The following is a 19,374-nucleotide window of genomic DNA, read 5'->3' as shown; positions in this document are numbered from 1 at the left end:
CACTGGACCAATCATGTTCGGTGATGTACCTCGGGCTGCATAGCAAATACTTGACTTTTTTTTTTTTTTTTTTTTTTTTTTTTTTGTATACCTTGGTCGAGGCTCGTATGAGAGCTAACACACAACTCACAGCAAGGAGGCATGAGACAAGAGGGGCGGGAGTGGAAGGGACAAAACATTGGGGAACAGACACAGGTGAACTGTGGAAGGGAGAGGGATGGGGATGGGACGGGGAACATGGCGAGGAGAAGATGGACATTACAGGGACTTTCAGGAAGGAAAGCAGGAGAATTGAAGGAAGTGGGCTTGGGTGGATTGGGTGAAAAGATCGAGGATTTGGATGGGGGAAGATAAGAGGTGGTGGTGAACAGCTGTTTTGAAAGCCTGGAGGGAAGAATGGGAAAGAATAGAGTGAGGAAGTTTATTCCAAAGGCGGGAAAAAAAGAGGAATGAAAGAGTGAAGATGAGCAGTGATTCGTGATTTTGGTAGTTTTACCAGAAGGGGGTTGTTGGCGGACCTTGAGCGCCCTGTGGAAATGTGGTGGGGACAAATCGCAGAGAGAGCAGGGGGGGGCAAGGCTGGAGAGGAGTCGGTAGAAGACAGAAAGACCACCGCACTAACCTGCGGTGATTGAGTGAGAGGCCCAAAGACTCAGCTTCATTGCGGGAGATGCCGATGATCTTAAAAGCCCTGGTTTCGACAGCGTGAAGTCGAGAAAGGTGGGAGGCAGGAGCACCAGCCCAGAGGGGAGAGCAGTACTCCATCAGGCTACGGACAAAAGCTTTGTAAGTGGTCAGGAGCTCAAGAGGGCCGAGGAAGGACTTTGCACGACGGAGGATTCCCAGTCGGCGACTGGCTTTTGAGGCAAGGTTGGAAATGTGACTTTCCCAGGAAAGGTCATGGCAGATAGTGAGACCCAGAAGCTTGAAAGAAAAGACTTCTTCCAGAGGATTGTTGAGAAAGTGGATGGGGGGGGTTTTGTAAACGGTCCTTTCGAAGAGACATAGTGAGAGTGTGAGATTTGTCTGGATTGAAAGACATGTTCCACTTGTTGGACCAGTTTGTGATTTTATCCAGATCTGCAATGAGCGAAGAAGCTGCTGCTTGCCGGTCTGAGGGATGACAGATGGTACGGCAGAGGGTGGAGTCATCGGCAAAGAGAAATAGAGGATTTTCCAGAGAGTCCGAGAGATCATTGATGAAAACCAGAAAAAGAACAGGGCCCAGAACGCTACCTTGAGGAACTCCAGCCTGCACAGGAAGAGGGGATGAAAGAACTCCATTTAGGGCCACACGTTGACTGCGACAGGAGAGGAAGTCTGCGAGCCATGAGTGGAGATGGCCTTGAATACCATGGGAAGAGAGTTTGGTGAGTAGGGCAGGGTGCCAGACTGTGTCAAAAGCACGTGATATGTCCAGGGATACGGCTCGGATTTCCTGTCTGGCATTGAGGACCTCCATCCATTGATGGGAGAGCAGTAGCAGCATATCCAGGGTAGAGTGACCTGGTCTGAAACCAAATTGATGATTGGAAATCAAGCCATTGGAGAAGAGGAAGGATTTCATGTCTGAAGCGATGATGGATTCCATAACCTTGCTGATGATTGGGAGAAGGCTGATTGGTCTGTAGTTACAGGGATCTGTTTTTGCACCTTTTTATGCAGGGCAGTGATGTTAGCAGATTTCCAAGCAGATGGCAGATGACCTTGGGAAAATGAGAGGGTGAATAGAACAGAGAGAGGGTGAGCAAGAGCAGAAGAGCAGGCTTTGAGGACACGTGGGCTGATGCCGTCTGGACCGGTTGCAGAATCTGACTCGAGGTTTGAAAGCAAGCTCTCCACCTTGTCAGGAGAAAAGGATACAGAGTCCAGGGACAGTTGGGTGCGACTGGGTAAGGTGGGTAGAGATAGTGATGGGTTTAGGACACAAGATTTAGCTGCAAACACCGAGTTTAGACATTCAGCTTTATCACGTGTGGAATCAGCAGTGCGGCCATTTGAGGTAAGGGAGGGGATGGAGGGGGAACATACACCAGAAACAGATCTGATTAAACGCCACCAGGATTTTGAGGAGGGAGAGAGGTTTGAGAGTTCAGACTTGAGATGAGAAAGATGTTGTTTTCTGGCTCTCCTGAGGGTAGATACACACTTGTTCCGAGCTTTGTGGAAAGAACTGAGATTGCCCTCAGTTGGGTTTGCTTTCCATGAGGCAAAGGCAAGTTGTTTCAGGACAACTGCCTCGCCACAAGCTTCAGTAAACCAAGGGCGGGAGGAAGGGTAAGACAACTGAACACGAGAGGGGATAAATCTGTGCATGAGGGAGAGCAAGTTTCTTTGAAAGAATTCCCAGGATGAGTTGATGTTTGAGAAAGTAGTGATAGGAGACCAGTCTGTAAGTTTGATGGCTGCTCGGAGACCCTGCCAGTCGGCTTGAGTGAAATGCCAGACTCGACGGCGGTGAGGTGGTTCTCTGATAACAGCCAGAGAGATGTCCACTTTAATAAGGACGTGGTCAGAAGAACCGATTGGAGCGAAGGAAGAGCAGCAGATATTGTCAGGGAAATTTGTCAAAATCAGATCCAGAAGAGATGGAGTACCATTGGTTGAGATCCGGGTCGGGAAGTTGACCGATTGAGTCAGTCCCAATGAGTCACAGAAAGCTTTTGCTGATGTCCCATGGCAGGTGAGAGAGGTACCCACACCTAGCCAACTGGCGTGATGACAATTGAAGTCGCCACATAAGAGGAAGAGAGAGTTTGGATGAGAAGATAGAAGATGGTCCATGTTTTCGGAGAGTGAGGTGTAGATGGAGTCATCACTGTTCGGTGGACGGTACAGTACACATATAAACATGAGGTGGGAGTGGAGGGGAAGCCGAAGCCAGAGGTATTCCTGGGGGTGTGGGGGAGTGAGGGCAGTGCAGGGAGAGTGAGGAATAGAGTCTGATGAAGAGAGCAACACCTCCACCAGGACGAGGCTCAGGTCTGTCATACCGTAAGAGGGAGTAACCAGGGAGAGATACTTGGGAGTCAGACACGTCTTGGGAGAGGAAAGTTTCTGTTAGGCAGATAATGTCTGGTTTGTCAGTGGCAACCTGCATGGAAAGATCTGAAAGGTTTGAGCGAAGGCCCCGGATATTTGAGGTCCACACTTTTAATGAAGAGGTAGGGGAGGAGGCTTTGGGTGCAGGAGGTGGAGGGGCGGGGGAGGGTAGGACGAGGGATGAGGGGGAGGTAAGGAGGGTTGCTGAAGGAGTGTGGGGTATTGCAGAATAGCGAGGGGAGGGGGCCGAATGAGGAGTAGAAAAGGCTCTGTGGTGCTGGGAGAGAGGGGGGACAAGAGACAAGGAAGATGGCAGTTGAGGATTTGAGGAGGTGGAGTGAAGAGATGGAGGTGAGAGGGCAGTGGAGGGAGGCAGGTTGGTGGATGAGAGGGGGGCAACTTAGAGAAGGAAGAGTGAGGGGGATGAAAGGTGGGAGAAAGGTGAGGGGGAATTTTTGAAAGAGGTGAGAGGGAGGCTTGGAGGGAGAAGAGTGGGATGGTTGCTTTGAGAGTGAGAGTGAGGGGTGAGGGGGTGAGTTGGCACTGAAGTTGGAAAAAAAGAATGGTTGATGGAAAGCGAGCATCCATGGCAAACTGTGGTTTTTAAAAGTTTTAGGTCAGAGATGCGATTTAACACAATTCTTGATGGATGCAATGAAGGCGAATTCAGAGCATGGAGAGAAGAAGCGCTGTAATAGTTGGATTTTTAGGCAAGGAATGAAGGAGAGGTCGAAATGAGAGCAGTCTGTTAAAATAGCAGAAGAGTAGTGCATTGTGAAACAGTAAAGAGTACCACATGTGTGAGAGAGGAAGATGAAGCATTATAAGATCGTTTTTGTTGTTAATATTAATGTATGAGAGAGTTCAACAGATTAGGTCATGGAAGTGTAAAAAAAAAAAGAAATCGAGGAAGACGAGGAGGAAGTTAAGAGGAAGAAGAAGTAGCAGAATCGGGAGAAGGTGAGCGTGTTGTTGTTGTTGTTGGGTATATATATATATATATATATATATATATATATATATATATATATATATATATATATATATATATTTTTTTTTTTTTTGAGATAAGAAAGAGATTAGTTGGGAGAATGGGGGATGTTTGGAAAGTGGGGAGGATGAAAATTGAAGGTAATGGGGAGGATAGAAATTGAAGGTAATGGGGAGAAAAAACAAACAAACAAACAAAAAAAAAAAACGATCGAACACCGAGTGGAACCGGTAGGCCTCAAGCCTAGGACTAGGCCTCAAACACCAGGTAAGAACGTAGACATAAATATTCACAAAATAGCACGATTTTTGAAACAAAACCGAACTAGGAACACACATTAACATGTAGGTGAGAAAATTAAACAGTTAAAACGGGACAAATAACAACCGGAACTTAACTTTGAGAACGTCAGCAGGGAGCCCCGAAGGAGACCTCTTGCCGCTCAAAACCGGAACCGGAAGTCAACTTCACTTTTTAACCCCTCTAATTTTTGCTCATTATTGCTAAACGTGCTAAAAAGTATTGCGATCATCTATACCAAGTACAATATAGCTGAGTTTTATGAACCGCTGATGCTTCGTCTCGGAGGAGATAATAAACACTTAGCTCCATTATAGTATGGATAGATTAAAGCATAACCAAAGTGAATCAAAACTTCATACTCAAAGCAATGACTTTGTTAGCATTCATATTGGAGACGTTACAATACAGGAGTGAATATTTTTGCTCATGTGAGAAAAATCCCACTGCACAGTAAAACTTGTACTATGCTGTCATTATTAGGCACCCAAAATAAAATGAAGAATTATAGTCACATTAAATAACCAGCATGAGGTGGCTGCCAGGTTTACATACCACCTTTCATTATTCCTAATGCCAAACTTTGTTTTGAACTATAATTAACCCCTAAGTAACTGTTTTTTTTTTAATACAAAGTCAAGAACATAGAACAGATCAGGATGTTACAAAACAAAAGAAACAGTTGCTTTTTGTTGAGCAAACAAACTGGTGGAATGGGCAGTCCTCAGCCCCTCCTGCGCTTGTGCAGTGAGCTTTTGCAGCGAATTCCATCCTCCATCAAGGTAGTACATTCCTCATCAGTGTTCTGCTGTCTGTATCTCACCACAGTCACAAGCTGTAGTGTCAGCAGGTTCCAGGTGTGCATGCATACATACATCGAAGCACCCAACACCTGTCCAGAGACGGTTCAGATGGCACACCTTGCACGGTTGGCAGTAGCCAGTATGCTGGATAGAGATTGGCAGTATTTGTTGCAATATACTAATAGGCTGTTTCCTGCTCCACTCGCTGAGAAGCCACTGTCGTACGCCCTGCCCGTTTGACCGGATGAAGGGTCGAGTTGCTCTGATGAAAGGTTGTGCCTTTCGAGTCGTCGTACAGGCAGTTAGTTCTCCTATGATTCTGTGATGCACAGGGTGTGTAGGTTGCTCAGCTGCTTTGAAGGCAGCCTGTCTGGCTGAAGCCGAGATACTTTCAATCATCGATCCACCCACCAGTATTTAAGGTTTATATTGATGGAATGAGAGGGGAGGAATAAGAATGGAAAAGTGGAATTAAAATTTTTTGAAACTTTTATGAAAGTAGTGAGCTCTTCTTCCTTCTTAAATACTTATCTCCACATTGGCATGAAGAAAATAGCGTCATTATCCACAATGTCACCAACAAGAAAATCCGTGAGGATGTCAAGAAAACAAATGTTGTCCGCCAAGATGGTGCAGAGATAGTGCAATTATCTTCGAGCTGTCTCGTCATCAGAGTTAGATTCCTAACATGAAGTATCACAAGCTACGCCATCCCCATTATTGATTCCTATTGCAAAGTGATGGATGTTAAGGATTCCATGGCATATTTTACAAAAAAAATAATAAATAAGTGTGTGGGCGAGTCATCATCGGCACCCAGAACAAATTACAAAATCCTGCTCAAATCAAGTCTGGCCAGACATTGCATGAAAGACCTAAACAATGGACCTCACAAAGAAGGTGAGAATAACTGGGGCTATTAAAATAGTAGTCGGTTGTAGTAGTAGTATCAAGAAAAAGACTTTGATAGCACAAACCTACCAAAATAATTCCCGAGTAAGTTCCAACAAAGTCATGGATGCCATGCTGAGCATTCAGTCAGAGTCTGAACTGCTGCTGCTTGAGTCAGTGGACATGACATCAACCTCATCCTCGTTTTCCTTGTTGTGCCCAGCCAACTCCAGACCAACGTCTTGTCCAGTATTGCTCAGCATCCCCACTCCAAGTTCCCCACCGCTGCCCCAGGTGCCGGGATATTGGGGGGTAAGCACTTCTGCATCCAAACAGGAAGAGATAAGGAGTAAACAAAACTGGTTTGAAAATGAAATGTGATGTGGGATGGGTTGCACTGATATCAAGATCATTATAAAACTTTGAAATTCTAGATGATGAGCATCTGCCCAAGTCAATCAGCACACCTCGTTTGTGTAAAGCACTGTATTGCCCTTGTGCACATACGAAAAAAAAATGGTTCGGAAGACTAAAATAAATTGAATAGGTCAAGTTGAGCATGGATATAGAGGAGAGAGAGGGATAAAGGAGAGAAAAGGAGAGAGGAGAGAAAAGGAAGCAGCCAACAAACCAGGCAGGCGACCATCTGCGAGTGCATCCGTAGCAAGGTGACCATTCAGGCCACTGGTGTGCAAGTGACTCAGCTGGCCCAAAGTTCCACTGCGCATCTCCAGATCAGTGGGGTATGGACGCCGAGGATCACCTGCACAATTGAGCAGAATATTACTTAAAAAAAATAAAATAAAATAAAAATAACACCAACGAGTCAATATTTGATTTGTTTGTGCATAATGAGGTATTCAAAATAAAGTTTAATGAAGATTGGTTCAAACAGAGCACATGCAATGGCAGCATACCCGGTATCCAGGCGAGAGGGGCAGCCACAGCATTGCTGGCACTAATGCGGTGAGCATACTTTATCAATTCTTCGGACATCACGGAACCTGGGGAGTAGGAATAGTGTAGTGTTTAACACCGTCATAGCCACAAGAACAAGCATAATTTAAAACAGGTGATCGATTTGGGATGGCAAATCAACTTTATATGGGAATACAAAGTACAATTACATAAATCTAAAGATAAGACCAATAAAAACACACGTGACAAAGCAATATTTTGAGATGTTATCGTTCTGCCATTACCTTTCTTTGCCTGTTCAATAGATTTCAATTTCTCTTTCGCCTGGTACACAGCAGTGGCCTGCAAGACATTAAAAATACAACTGACAAGATGATAATGATGTCATTACAAAAATAAACGAGAAGGCACTCGTAGAGCACACGATCTCGCCTCGCGTGCTCATTCTGAATAAAAATACCATTGTTAACTGAAAACGCTACTATTATTGCCGATATACGTGCATCATGTCACATACATTGCCAGTATCCATAGCTTCATTGATTAATTATGAAGATAATTAATGACCACTTTTATGAATATTAAGGCTAAATTGCATCAATGAAGATGCATAAGAAAAAAAGTACATCAAGCTATATTCCCCATGGCGAGTTGATCATATATATGAAATTTCAATCGATATGTAAAGCGGTTCTGGAGAATATTTTTTTAAAACATTTTTATTTTCAATGCAATATGGCTGCCAGACCATATGACTGAGGATGGCAAATTTAATTCTTCACTCACATCGGGTTGGAGATCAGATATACGAAGTTTCAGTTTTGACCAATTTTTTTTTGTATACATTGTCGAGGCTCGTATGAGAGCGAACACACAACACATACAGAAACATTAGGAGATCTGTAGATGGTAGAGGGATGGGGTGGGGAACATGGGGAATACAAGATGGACATTACAGGGACTTTCAGGAAATGAAAGCAGGGAATTTGAAGGAGGTGGGGTTGGGGGGGGATTAACGGGGGTATAAAAGATCGAGGTTTTGGATGAGGGAAGATAAGAGGTGGTGGTGAAGAGTTGTTTTGAAGACTGGGAGGGAAGAATGGGATTGAAGAGAGTGTGGGAGTTTCCTCGAAAGGCAGGACAAAAAAAAAAAAAGAGGAATGAAAGAGTGAAGGTGAGCAGTGATTCGTGATTTTGGTAGTTTTACCAGAAGGGGTTGCTGGCAGACCTTGAGTGCCCTGTGGAATTATGGGGGGGGACAGATTGCAGACAGAGCAGGGGGGCGGGGGGCGAGACCAGAGAGGAGACGGTGGAAGACAGAAAGACCACCGACCTGCCTGTGGTGAGAGAGCGAGAGGCCCAAAGATAGCCTCATCGTGGGAGATTCCAATGATCCTAAATGCCTTGGTTTCCACAGCGTGAAGCCGAGATAGGTGAGAGGCAGGAGCACCAGCCCTTGGGGAGAGCAGTACTCCATCAGGCTGCGGACGAGCGTTGTATGTGGTCGTTGTATGTGGTCGACGAAAGCGTTGTATGTGGTCAGGAGCTCAGGTGGGCCGAGGAAGGAATTATGGCTGGAATACCACTTCACCAATGTTTTCATCGTTATCACCTTCTATACCCAATGGGAAGTTGATGCCATATTCCAAGTTTCAATTTTTTTTTGTTGAGCGGTTTTGAAGAAAAATATCTCCAATGTTTTTCCTTTAATCCAATATGGCTGCCATACCATGTGACCAATGACAGCAGAGTTATCAACAAAATATTCTCCATGAGGAGTCGCTCCAATGTTTAAAGTTCCGCATCGATCTGACAAGCATTTGCAGAGAGAAACATTTTAAAAGCGACTGGAAGGGCACTCTGTGGAGCGCATACCTCTGCCACGTAATGCCTGATCCACGAGAACATATTGGGCCCGATACATTTTTGAAATATCATGCTCAAGAGTACGATATAGTCTTTGGCCCCATCTCTCAATGGTGAAGAATCACTTAAAAATTAAAAAATTCTCATATCCAGATCCAGATTCGGATCTTCACCAAAATCAAAACAATTCCTCCTTGCCACACATCCAACCTGTCCACGAAGTTTCGTCCGAATCCGTCCACAACGTTTTGATATCTCCTGTACACAAACAAACAAACAAAGACAAATGGGTGAAAACATGACCTCCTTCACCTTCGGTGGCTCAGGTAAAAATAGAGAGATGTAGACACATACACAGACAGACAGGGGCATTGCAATAGTCTGGCATCCCCTTCAGGAAGAGATAAACTGGAGATTTGTGATGGCATGCCATCACAAATCTCCACGCATCCCACCAAAATAAAAGTTGAAATATGGCAAAAAATTCCACCAAGAATGACCCGGTATCTTTTTAGTTATTTTTTTTCCCCCCGTTTTGACCCCGTGACCCCAATTTCCCACCCCATGGGGCATGAACCAGGAGTCAAATCCAAAAAAATCGTGACATATTTCAGGCGTCCCCCAATGCTGATCGCACGTACAAAGTTTCATTTTAAAATGTTTAAAATGTGCCTGTAATCACAATTTTCAGAACTCGAACTTTTTTGGTTTGGGGCCAAAACGGACTGCACTGCTCTTGCACCTTCTTGCCTTGCGGTGATCACGACTACCAACTTTGGTGAATTCCTGCACAACAGTTTAGGAGATAGTGTGATGGACGGATGGAGCAAATTACAATATTTGTAAAGCATAGGAATAATAATTCATCAGTACGAATGCAGGAACTCAAGAGGCAACCAATTGTTAAATATTGAAGGCATTTACAAAGCACAAATGCAAAATAGCACAATGTTAACAACCCCTCCCCACTCACACCATTTCCTTACCCACCAGGATCTCCTCCACAAACCAAATTGTGCAAATTGAAAATAATCCTTATTCATGAAAATGTACATCACGAGCAAAAAACAGTTGTACAACGGAGAGTCATGGTTGATTTAGTTGGAATTTCGAATTCGTGCTTGTGGCATGATAAAAATGCCCAGTTTTAGATGGATGACTTTCATGTATGGAAGAGGAAGAAGTGGGACCTCAAATGTTGCAGTTTCAATGGTATGACAGCAGGAACACTTTCAAACAGGTTTGGGGGGGGAGGGGGGGTGAGGAGGGCTTTCATCGTGGAAGGGTCATAACAAGTATTTTTAATCTTCTTGTGGGCCGGATTCTGCCTAATGATGTGTTATCAATTTAAACAGCACATGTGCAGATAACTAATGTAGTTAATCATTCTGACTGTTGTTAATGTAGATATAACCAGAGTTGGTGTCAAAGCCACCCAATGCTCGCCTGTTTATACATTTATCGTTTTTAAAAGACGTCTAATAATTAATATTTTTTATAAAGCATTGCATTGAAGTCTGATCCAAATAATTTTTCAGCAATATATGTATTTGTATATTGTAATCAGTAACAAGAGTGCAAGTGAGCACAATATACGCCCGAACAAGAAGGTATATACAGAATTGTGCTACTACATGGAAAACAGCATCCTGGTTGCCATGGCAACCACTTTAGATGACGAACATATGTCGCGACACACCGTCTCCACAGTCTGTACCTATGTACCAAATATGAAACGTGAAAGTTGAAAACTTTGGGAGTTAGAGTGCGGACAGGAACGGAATCACATAATACGCCCCGATATATATATATATATATATATATATATATATATATATATATATATATATATATATATATATATATATATATATATATATATATATATATATATATATATATATATATATATATGGTGTATAAAAAAGTGTGGTAGATAAAAACATTAGAAAGGAAAAAATAACTTGCACCAAAAACTTTAACATTTTCACGCTGACGCTGACACTGGCACTGACGCTGACGCCGACGCCAGGGGTATCACTATAGCTCGCCTGGCGAACAGGCGAGCTAAAAATGATTGCAATGTAACTAGACATCCTAGTTATTGATGCAAACTACACAAAAGTAACATATGAAGCCATACACATTTTCCTCATAGTCATAACACTAATAACTATTTTAAACTTCACTAATCGGACTTCAGAGATTGCTTCCTTTTGATAAGAGTGTCTGTGTTGGGGGAGGGAGGGGGAGACTTGTTGCTATTCTTTGGATCTTTTCAAGTGAAGTGATAACAGCTTCATAAAACACTGAACAAAATATTGCCATGCGGGTCAGATCAAAAAATTATTTCCCACACCTACTGTACTTTAGAGAATAAAGCGTGACGGACGTGAAAGCAGTCATACTTCTCAAAGCAATAGAAAAATATATAAGTACACGGAAGCAGCACACACAATCACCACAGCCACGCTGATCGCAACAACAATGTTTTACAAAGGATCCTGCCTTGTGTTTGGCTTAGCGGTTAGGGTGGTGGCTTAGGATCCTAGGGTCCTGTGTTTGAGCCCCGTCGGCCGCTGAATTAACACCAGGTGGTTGACTCAGCCCGTCATCCTTCCGAGGTCAGTGAAATAAGCACCAGTGTACTGGTAATAGGGGCACTGCATCAGCGGCATAGCTGCACCCCAACCAAAAGGCTGCACACAATCGGTAAAAATGAACCTTTTATTTATTTTTCCCCACAAGTTTCTGTTCATTTTACCTCCTCAATGAAACTCACAGATAGACGTGCAATATGTTCGTCAAGTGCAACATGCTCTCTTTTGATTAAACCTGTCAGCTAAGTGACGGGTTTAGCACAGCTAATGGTTTTTAAAACTGAAATGTTGGAAAAGGTGACCTCGAGACTCCGTTTCATTTAACTGCTAGATTTTTGTCAGTGCTTTCCTGATCACCAATTTCCAAAGATACATATCAAGAGGAAATACAAAACAGACTCACAAGGATATGTTCTGCCTCCTTCAGTTGCCACTGCAGCTGTTGGATGGCCACATCATAGCGGTGTAGCTCTTCCTGTAGGCGTTCCACTTCCTGTTGTGCAGCGACCTGCCCCGATGCAACAACGAGCAGTTCTTGCAGCTCGTTCTCTTTCGCGATTAGAAGTTCCATCACCTGGCCATGAGAAATGTGTTTGTCTGTCACTTCACTTACTCCATGCACATATCCAGATATTTTCACTTGTGGAATTTATCACACAGACTCATTATCCCCATCTGGCAAACGATACAAGAAGAGAGCCGTGTGTGTGTGTGTGTGTGTGTGTGTGTGTGTGTGTGTGTGTGTGTGTGTGTGTGTGTGTGTGTGTGTGTGTGTGTCATTTTTCTCAGAGATGGCTGAATGGATTTTCGTCAAACTTTCAGGGGCTCGTCTGAGTAAGAGGGAGTGTTTCAGACAAAAAAAAGATATATTTGAAGAACAACAAACAAACAACAACAACAAAAAAAATTACTCTTATGGTGCCTAAGCCTTTTTGATGAATACGTTATATTCAAGTACACATATGCATTAATAAATAAAAAAGCAATTACCAGACATTTAAATACAAATAAACCTCTTCTGGAAGTGGTCGAAGTTGGTGGTGGACCATCTTCTTCTTCCTGAAGAAGTTTCCCCCCTTAATGAAGAAGGTCTTCATGAAGGGGGCAAACTTAACCCAGAAACATGAACGGCCCATTCATGAGCATCCAATTTCACTTCTCAGGTAACACTTTTCCAATGCCTCTTAGCCAAGGTTTCCGCAAATCTCACAGGATTGCGAGTTGGACAGACAACCATGACGGGCCATTTTTACCCCGTGGGGTCTTCCACCCCACGGGGTCAAAGCGCCGCTTGCGTTCTCTCTTTTCTTGTGTACAGTTCATTTGAACGCCTATTTCTCCATTGTTCGTGAACAGAATTCGATGAAAATTGACAGGCATGCACTCGACATATGTGCAAGCAATAACTGAGCCCAAAGTGCGTTTCCGGCCCTTTGGGCCGAGAAATGGCCATTTCTGTCCATTTTCTTAAAATTGCCATTTCTCGGTTATTCGTGAAAGAAACGGACCAAATTTGGCAGGTATATTCTTGAGGTCACTCTGCAGGAAATTACTGAGCCCAAAGTGAGATTATGGCCCTCTGGGCCGACAAATGGCCCTCTCGGCCAATTTTTTTTTTAATTGCTATTTCTCGGTTGTTTGTAAACGGAACCGAACCAAACTTGATAAGTATATTCCAGAGATCATTCCCCAGGCATTAACTGGGCCTAAGGTGCGATTCCGGCCCTTTTGGCCCATTTTCTTAAAATTATTTCTTGGTTATTAGTGGGTGGAACTAAACCAAACTTGACAGGTATATTCTGGAGACCATTCCCCAGGCATTAACTGAGCCCAAAGTGCGATTCCTGCCCTTTCGGCCCATTTTCTTAAAATTGTTATTTAAAAAGAAAAAAATGTGCTGGGCAATGCCCAACGCAAAATTAAGTTGCAAATGATGATATGAAACTAGCCTCACTCTTGTGAGGTGTTCTGGTTTATTTTTCTGATGCGATGAAAATCTGACCAAATTTCAAAACTGTCGTCTGTGCTATCGCTCTAGCACCTGAGAGTTGCACGAATGAACTCCCACGGGGTATGTTCGCAATTCGAACTTGTTTTTTCAATTCCAATATCGTGCCAAAGCCTTTGTAGCTACATGGAAGGTAATATTAAATGATCCCCGACCCCATTACTTCGTTCGTGGGTATAGGGAAGCATTTTAGACCTAGAAAAAAAAATTGACCGTGTAATGATGGGTATCCCTGCTAGTCCTCAATAATTCTTGTATTTCGAGCAAGTGTTACTTCGGTACCTTTCACGGCAAATCCCCCAGTTTTAGCATCCAACTCCTCGTGTTTTTGGAATTTGACTCCAGAAGTGTGGGTACCCCAAAACCAATAAAAGGCATCATATTACAGATGTGAGGGCCACCTCCCTGGACATAATTTGAGCTTTAGACTGTACAACATCCTGCACTGCTCATGAAGCTCACTCACTCTCTGCAAGTTAGATATCTCCACATTGACATGAAGACAGTAGCCTCATTTGATCATTTGCCATTAGTGTAACGGTTCCAACAGTGCTACAAGCTGGAACCCTTTAGAATAAAGTGTGATGGACGCACACACACATTTCTCCTTTCAGTAAAAGATTATTAGCAATTGGGATTGAAAGGACTACACCAGCCGACTTGTCTTTGTGATGCATCACAGCGAGGTCTTTTGGACTGTGGAGGAAATGGTGCACATTTCCCCGAAAAAGTCAATTGGACTTTTGGGAATGTGCCAAACCCTCAACTCACGATAGCCCTTACCTGCACTTCGTCACCTGGCTGGTTTGACTTTTGTGTTCTTGAGACGGCGAGAATTTCCAGCAATTCCCTGCAGAAACAAACAATGTTTCAAGATTTTCAAGAAAGCATGCTCCATTTCAAAAAAAACAAACCAAAAAATAAATAAAAGTGAAACGCACAAAGCAAATCATCCCACTTGCATATCCAGAAATCGATAAGAATAATATGAGTGTCTTTCTCTCTTATTTATCTCCTTTCTCACACCACTCTGCACATCACCACCATGCTCTGCAGGCACAATTAACAATATCTTCCAATTCCGCTTTCGGAATCCAAATTTACTTCCAACTTCCTTCATTCTGTTCAGCCGAGTGGAAAGTGGACTCGTCCAAATGTTCTCGACGTTAGATATCACCGCATCCATGGGGTTCTTCAAGCACAACCATCATAGGATTGCTTTTGTTGCCGTTATACAGGGTCGGCACAAAGCTCCTTTTTGCGGTAAATTTACTGCTCATCTGTACGTTACGCTCCACCGGTTCGTTGGGAGTCATGAATGAGGAAACGTCCCAAGAGTGCTTTGCAAGCAGCCTCACGTGTATCCGAGTTCCTATCACCGAGTTAATTGATGAGTCCAGGCTTAAATGCCTTCAACCCAAGATTCTTCTTCATCATTTTCCTCCATTGTTGAACGGTTCAAGTGATCTTGAACAAGATGCTTCAACAATGTCCACCTAATCCTGACGTGATGCTGGATGACCAGAACGCTTTGTGTCTCTAAGACTCCCCGTTGAGAAGTCCGTAATGCTTCACAAACCTTTCCAAAAATCACACTCTTCGGTCTTCACAACATGGGGTGTGTTACATAACCAATCAGCTTGCCATCGCTGGCAAAGCCAAACATTCCTCATCAACAGTCTTGTTAGAGTGCTTAAGCCACTTGTTGAGCGCTCCACAAGCTTATTACCAAAGCCACCAAAGGTGGACAAAGGTTATGTTTTCACCTCTGTCTGTCCGTGAACAGGATATCTCGAAAATTTTGGACGGATTCGAACGAAACTAAGTGGACAGGTTGGGTGTATGACAAGGAAGAATAGATTCGATTTTGGTGAAGATCTGAATCCGGATCTGATGTTTTTTAAAATTGATTCTTCACCATTGAGAGGTTGGGTCAAAACAGCAATACAGCACGAGATCTCAAAAAAGTTATGGACTAATGATGAGATGGTTCAGTGATAAGAACAAGCCAATTTGATTTTGACACAATACAATAATCATGTCATCAAAATGCCTGGTACCTTAACAAACCATTAATATTGAAGACGACATATTGTGTGCCATTCCCACAAAGACTGCATCATTGCTACTGAATGACTACGTTAGCGAGAAGGACAAGTATGACAGAATAAAACGTATTACAAAGGACAAATTTATCACAACTCGCAGAGTACCCAACCGACGGGCGATCTTGTTCCAAGCATGCAACACGTTCATTTGATGCATACTTTTATTTGGGGGAGTGTATAGGCAATTGACAGCTGCCTCAATTGCTCCCAAAAATAAAATAAAAATAACCCAGGTTACATGAACATGAAGCAAATATTTACCGACTGCTTGCAATTCAAAACACCTCACTGCAATGGAAAATGCGGGGACAGGGATACTGTGCTGTTAATGGTGCGGACTTGTCATACCTTCTCCCACCTGGAGCACGATACACATTTACATACATAATTTGTCTGCCATCTCCAAAAAGACAACCGGCAAAGATAAAAAAAAAACACCCCTATCTGTTGTGATTGGCACTATGTACTGCATAGTGACTGCTGGGGGCGTGCCTTGGGTGCCGGTTGCTTGAAGCCGAGATGGTGTTATGTCCCATGATAGGCCAGCATTGTATCCAATAAAGAAATTGATCCAAGCTGTGTGCTGACTTTACTACAAGGTGGTAGTGGCAGGATCTTGAAGATCAACAAGTGATTTGACTTTTGGTCTGGTATCCTTTCCCAAATTTGAACTTTGGACCTTGGCGGATCGTGACGACGGCACGTTCCATGTTTGTTTTTTTACCAACATGTCTAAGCTCTCGACAATGGAATGGTCCAGCTCGTTAGCCGGTGGACACTTTCAAGCTGTTCAAACAATGAATGAACTTTACTTGGTGCCGTCAGATGAAGGCATTGATGGTAAGGCCAGGCAAGTCATGAAGATTCAGATTGCTGTGGGAGAGGAGGGACTGCAGCGTATCAATGCATAGACTCGAAGCGAGGATGATAAAAAGGATCCAGATAAATTATATAAACCACTCAAGGATCAGTTGGACATTCATGTAAAGCTTAGGAGTCACCGGCTGGAAATTATGAGGTTCCGGCAGCAAGGAGAGTCCATTGATGATTTCGTCAACAGATGCCGAAGGAAGGGGAGGTTGTTTAATTTCTCTGAAGCACAACTCTCGGAATGGATTATCAAGTTGATTGGTGCGAGCACGCCACATGATACCTTCCATAAACATCTGCTCAACCAGTAGGTCAGCTATGACATGGACATGGTTTTAAGTGAGGGATGCAAGTATGAAGCAGTGGTAATTGGAAAGCAGGCCATCCAAAAGATGGAAGGGCCTTCCTCATCTGTGAATGCCACGACGCATCGACAGAAGTGCAAAGAGTGTGGACTATCACATCCACCACAGAATTACCCAACATACAATGACTATTGCAAGTATTGTGGTGAACTCAGACACTGGGCTCATTGTGAAAATACCAAACGAAGCACAAGATATGCTGATGGATACGAGTGGAGATGTCGTCCTGCCAGAGATGCAAGAGGCTGTCGTGCCAGCAAAAACAGATCGAGAGGTCTGTTTTGCGGAAGTAACAATCATGGGAACTCTGTGAATGAAGTGTCTAGGTATTTTACCGAAGGCAATGATGACAGCTACGAAAGTGACACTGAAGTATGTGAACATACCAAGCCATTTTACACGATCAGGGTACCTGCACTGTGTATGAAGGAGACGAGAGACGAAGTGTGCCCCGATATGAAAGGTGTACACAAGCTGCAGTTGAAAGTGGACACAGGTACATCAGGGAATACTTGGCCAACGCGTATTGTGAAAGACATGTATGGAAACAAATGGATGACAAAACTGGCTCTGCTTGGTGGGATCAAGCTTACTGCTTACAATGGCAGTGAGATAAAGTGCCATGGAATCCTCAAGCTCTTGTGTCGATAAAAAGACTCAGGTTGGTTCAAGTACCTGGATCTGCAGAACTTGGACAACCAGCGTGTGAACAGCTCAACATCAGCACCAAGGATTCCAAAACCACTGGGCCATGACGAACAGCCCAACAAGGTGGATTCTGTGGATGATTTGAAGAGGCTGTTCCCAGCCGGATTTGACTGCAACGGGAATTTTAAAGGTAAAGAGAGGCTTCATCTAAAGCCTGATGCAAAGGCGTCGATTGATGCACCGTGGAAGCGTGGTGTTCACGTCAAGGGGAAACTTAAGGAGTAACTGATGAAAATGGAAAAACAGGGTATCATCAGGAAATTGGACTACCATACCGATTGGTGCTCTTTCATCTGTAATAGTGTGAAGAAAGATGGGAGCTTAAGGGTATGTCTGGATCCGAAATGCCTGAACTCTTCGCTGAAGAGGTGTCCACGTAAGATACCGACAACAGACGAGCTGAACCCAGAATTTGCTGACACCACAATATTCACGAAACTAGATACCTGGGCAGGCTATTGGGCTGTGCATCTAGATGAGGAAAGTCAGGATTTGATCACATTTCACACACCTGAATCAGGTGCTGGTGCTTCAAACGATTGCCTTTTGGGTTACGTGTCAGCCAGGATCTGTTCCAGCAAGCCATGGACCGTAAACTAAAGCAATCGCCAGGCTGTATTGGTATCCCGGATGACGTGGTGGTATCAGGACGAACCAAAGAGGAACATGATCGCAATCTTCTGAACCTGATGGAAATAGCTCAAAGGGAGGGTCTGGTTTTCAACTCGTTGAAATATATATCAAGACAGACCGTATAAACTTCTTCAGCTCAACTTACAGTAAATATGGAATCTCACCCGATCCTGGGAAGACCTGCGACATCCGGAAGATGCCATAACCGCAGGATAAGGAAGACCTGAGTCGATTCATTGGACCGATGAACGATCCGTCACCACATATGCCGCACTTTGCGGATAAAGAGGAACCCCTCTGAGATTTACTGAAGATCGGAGTGCCATTCCTGTGGGAGGAAGACCATCAGTTTGGCTTTGAGGAACTGAAATGGAGCGTTGACGTAGACGCCTGTCGGATGTATTGTCATCATGACAAGGAGACAGTTTTGGAAGTGGATGCGTCACAGAAGGGACTGGGTGCATGACTTTTGCATGACGACAAACCTGTTGCTTTCACGTCGTGAACTCTGACACCCATGCTGTCGGCATATTCGAACATCGAACGAGAAACTCTGGCTCTTGTTGCTGGCATACAGAAGTACCATACACTCTACTAATCTACTTGTTTGGAAAAACGCTTCGAGGTATGGACAAATCAGAAACCAATGGTCAGGATTATCAGTGAGCCACTTACGAGCACTCCTCCATGACCCTGGGGTCTTAGCCTGGTGTTGGCTCAGTGATTAGGGTGGCGGCTTGGGATCCTAGGGTCCCGAGTTCAAGCCCCGTCTGCCGCTGAATTAATACACCGGGGGGTTGACTCAGCCTGTCATCCTTCCGAGGTCGGTGAAATGAGTACCAGTTCCAGTGTGTGGTACTGGTAGAGGGGCACTGCATCAGCGACACAGTCGCGTTTCAAGAAATGATAGCTGCCATACGACCACCACCACGCTGGGGCCTTCTTGTGAAAATCCAAGGCCACAATTTTGATCTCGTTATCAAAGAGTTATCGGACTCACAAACATCATACATATTATAGACAATACATTTTCGTCATAACAAACACCGGTCAGTGAATCATCTTCAGGATACTCACGTGTTTCGCTTCAAAAGATCAAATCAGACAAAACACTTCATATCATCAATAAACAACATGTTTTCAAAACAAATATACTTGGAAAGAATCTCGATGTCGTCGAGCAACGCCTCCAAACGAACGCGAGTGCTGGAAGCGGCCATGTTGCCACTCGTGCACAGAGCGCTTGACGAGGCAGGAGTTGTTGTTGTTGT

At 43.9% G+C, this 19,374-nt stretch overlaps 1 protein-coding gene across 3 annotated transcripts; it reads right to left on the bottom strand.

Annotated features, from left to right (window-relative positions):
* Positions 1–4,688: 4,688 nt before the first annotated feature.
* On the bottom strand, positions 4,689–19,363 carry MED4 (mediator complex subunit 4). Of its 3 annotated transcripts, XM_085889214.1 has the most exons (8): positions 19,259–19,363; positions 14,203–14,269; positions 11,815–11,985; positions 9,022–9,069; positions 7,230–7,287; positions 6,945–7,031; positions 6,659–6,790; positions 4,689–6,349 (listed from the first exon to the last, which is right to left on the bottom strand). In XM_085889214.1, exons 1-8 carry the CDS (start codon positions 19,321–19,323, stop codon positions 6,171–6,173), a joined length of 807 nt encoding a protein of 268 aa, XP_085745340.1. In that variant the 5' UTR covers positions 19,324–19,363; the 3' UTR covers positions 4,689–6,170. The 3 variants fall into 3 exon arrangements, with proteins under 3 accessions (XP_085745340.1, XP_085745341.1, XP_085745343.1); XM_085889215.1 differs by lacking the exon at positions 9,022–9,069; XM_085889217.1 differs by lacking the exons at positions 9,022–9,069; positions 11,815–11,985; positions 14,203–14,269; positions 19,259–19,363 and adding an exon at positions 8,279–9,002.
* Positions 19,364–19,374: the final 11 nt, after the last annotated feature.

This window comes from Eptatretus burgeri, chromosome 7, assembly GCF_056783735.1.
Source record: "Eptatretus burgeri isolate ZD-2024b chromosome 7, Ebu_testis_v1, whole genome shotgun sequence".
NCBI lineage: Eukaryota > Metazoa > Chordata > Myxini > Myxiniformes > Myxinidae > Eptatretus > Eptatretus burgeri.
The sequence above is the reverse complement of the archived record's forward strand: the minus strand, read 5'-3'. Positions and strand labels throughout refer to the sequence as shown.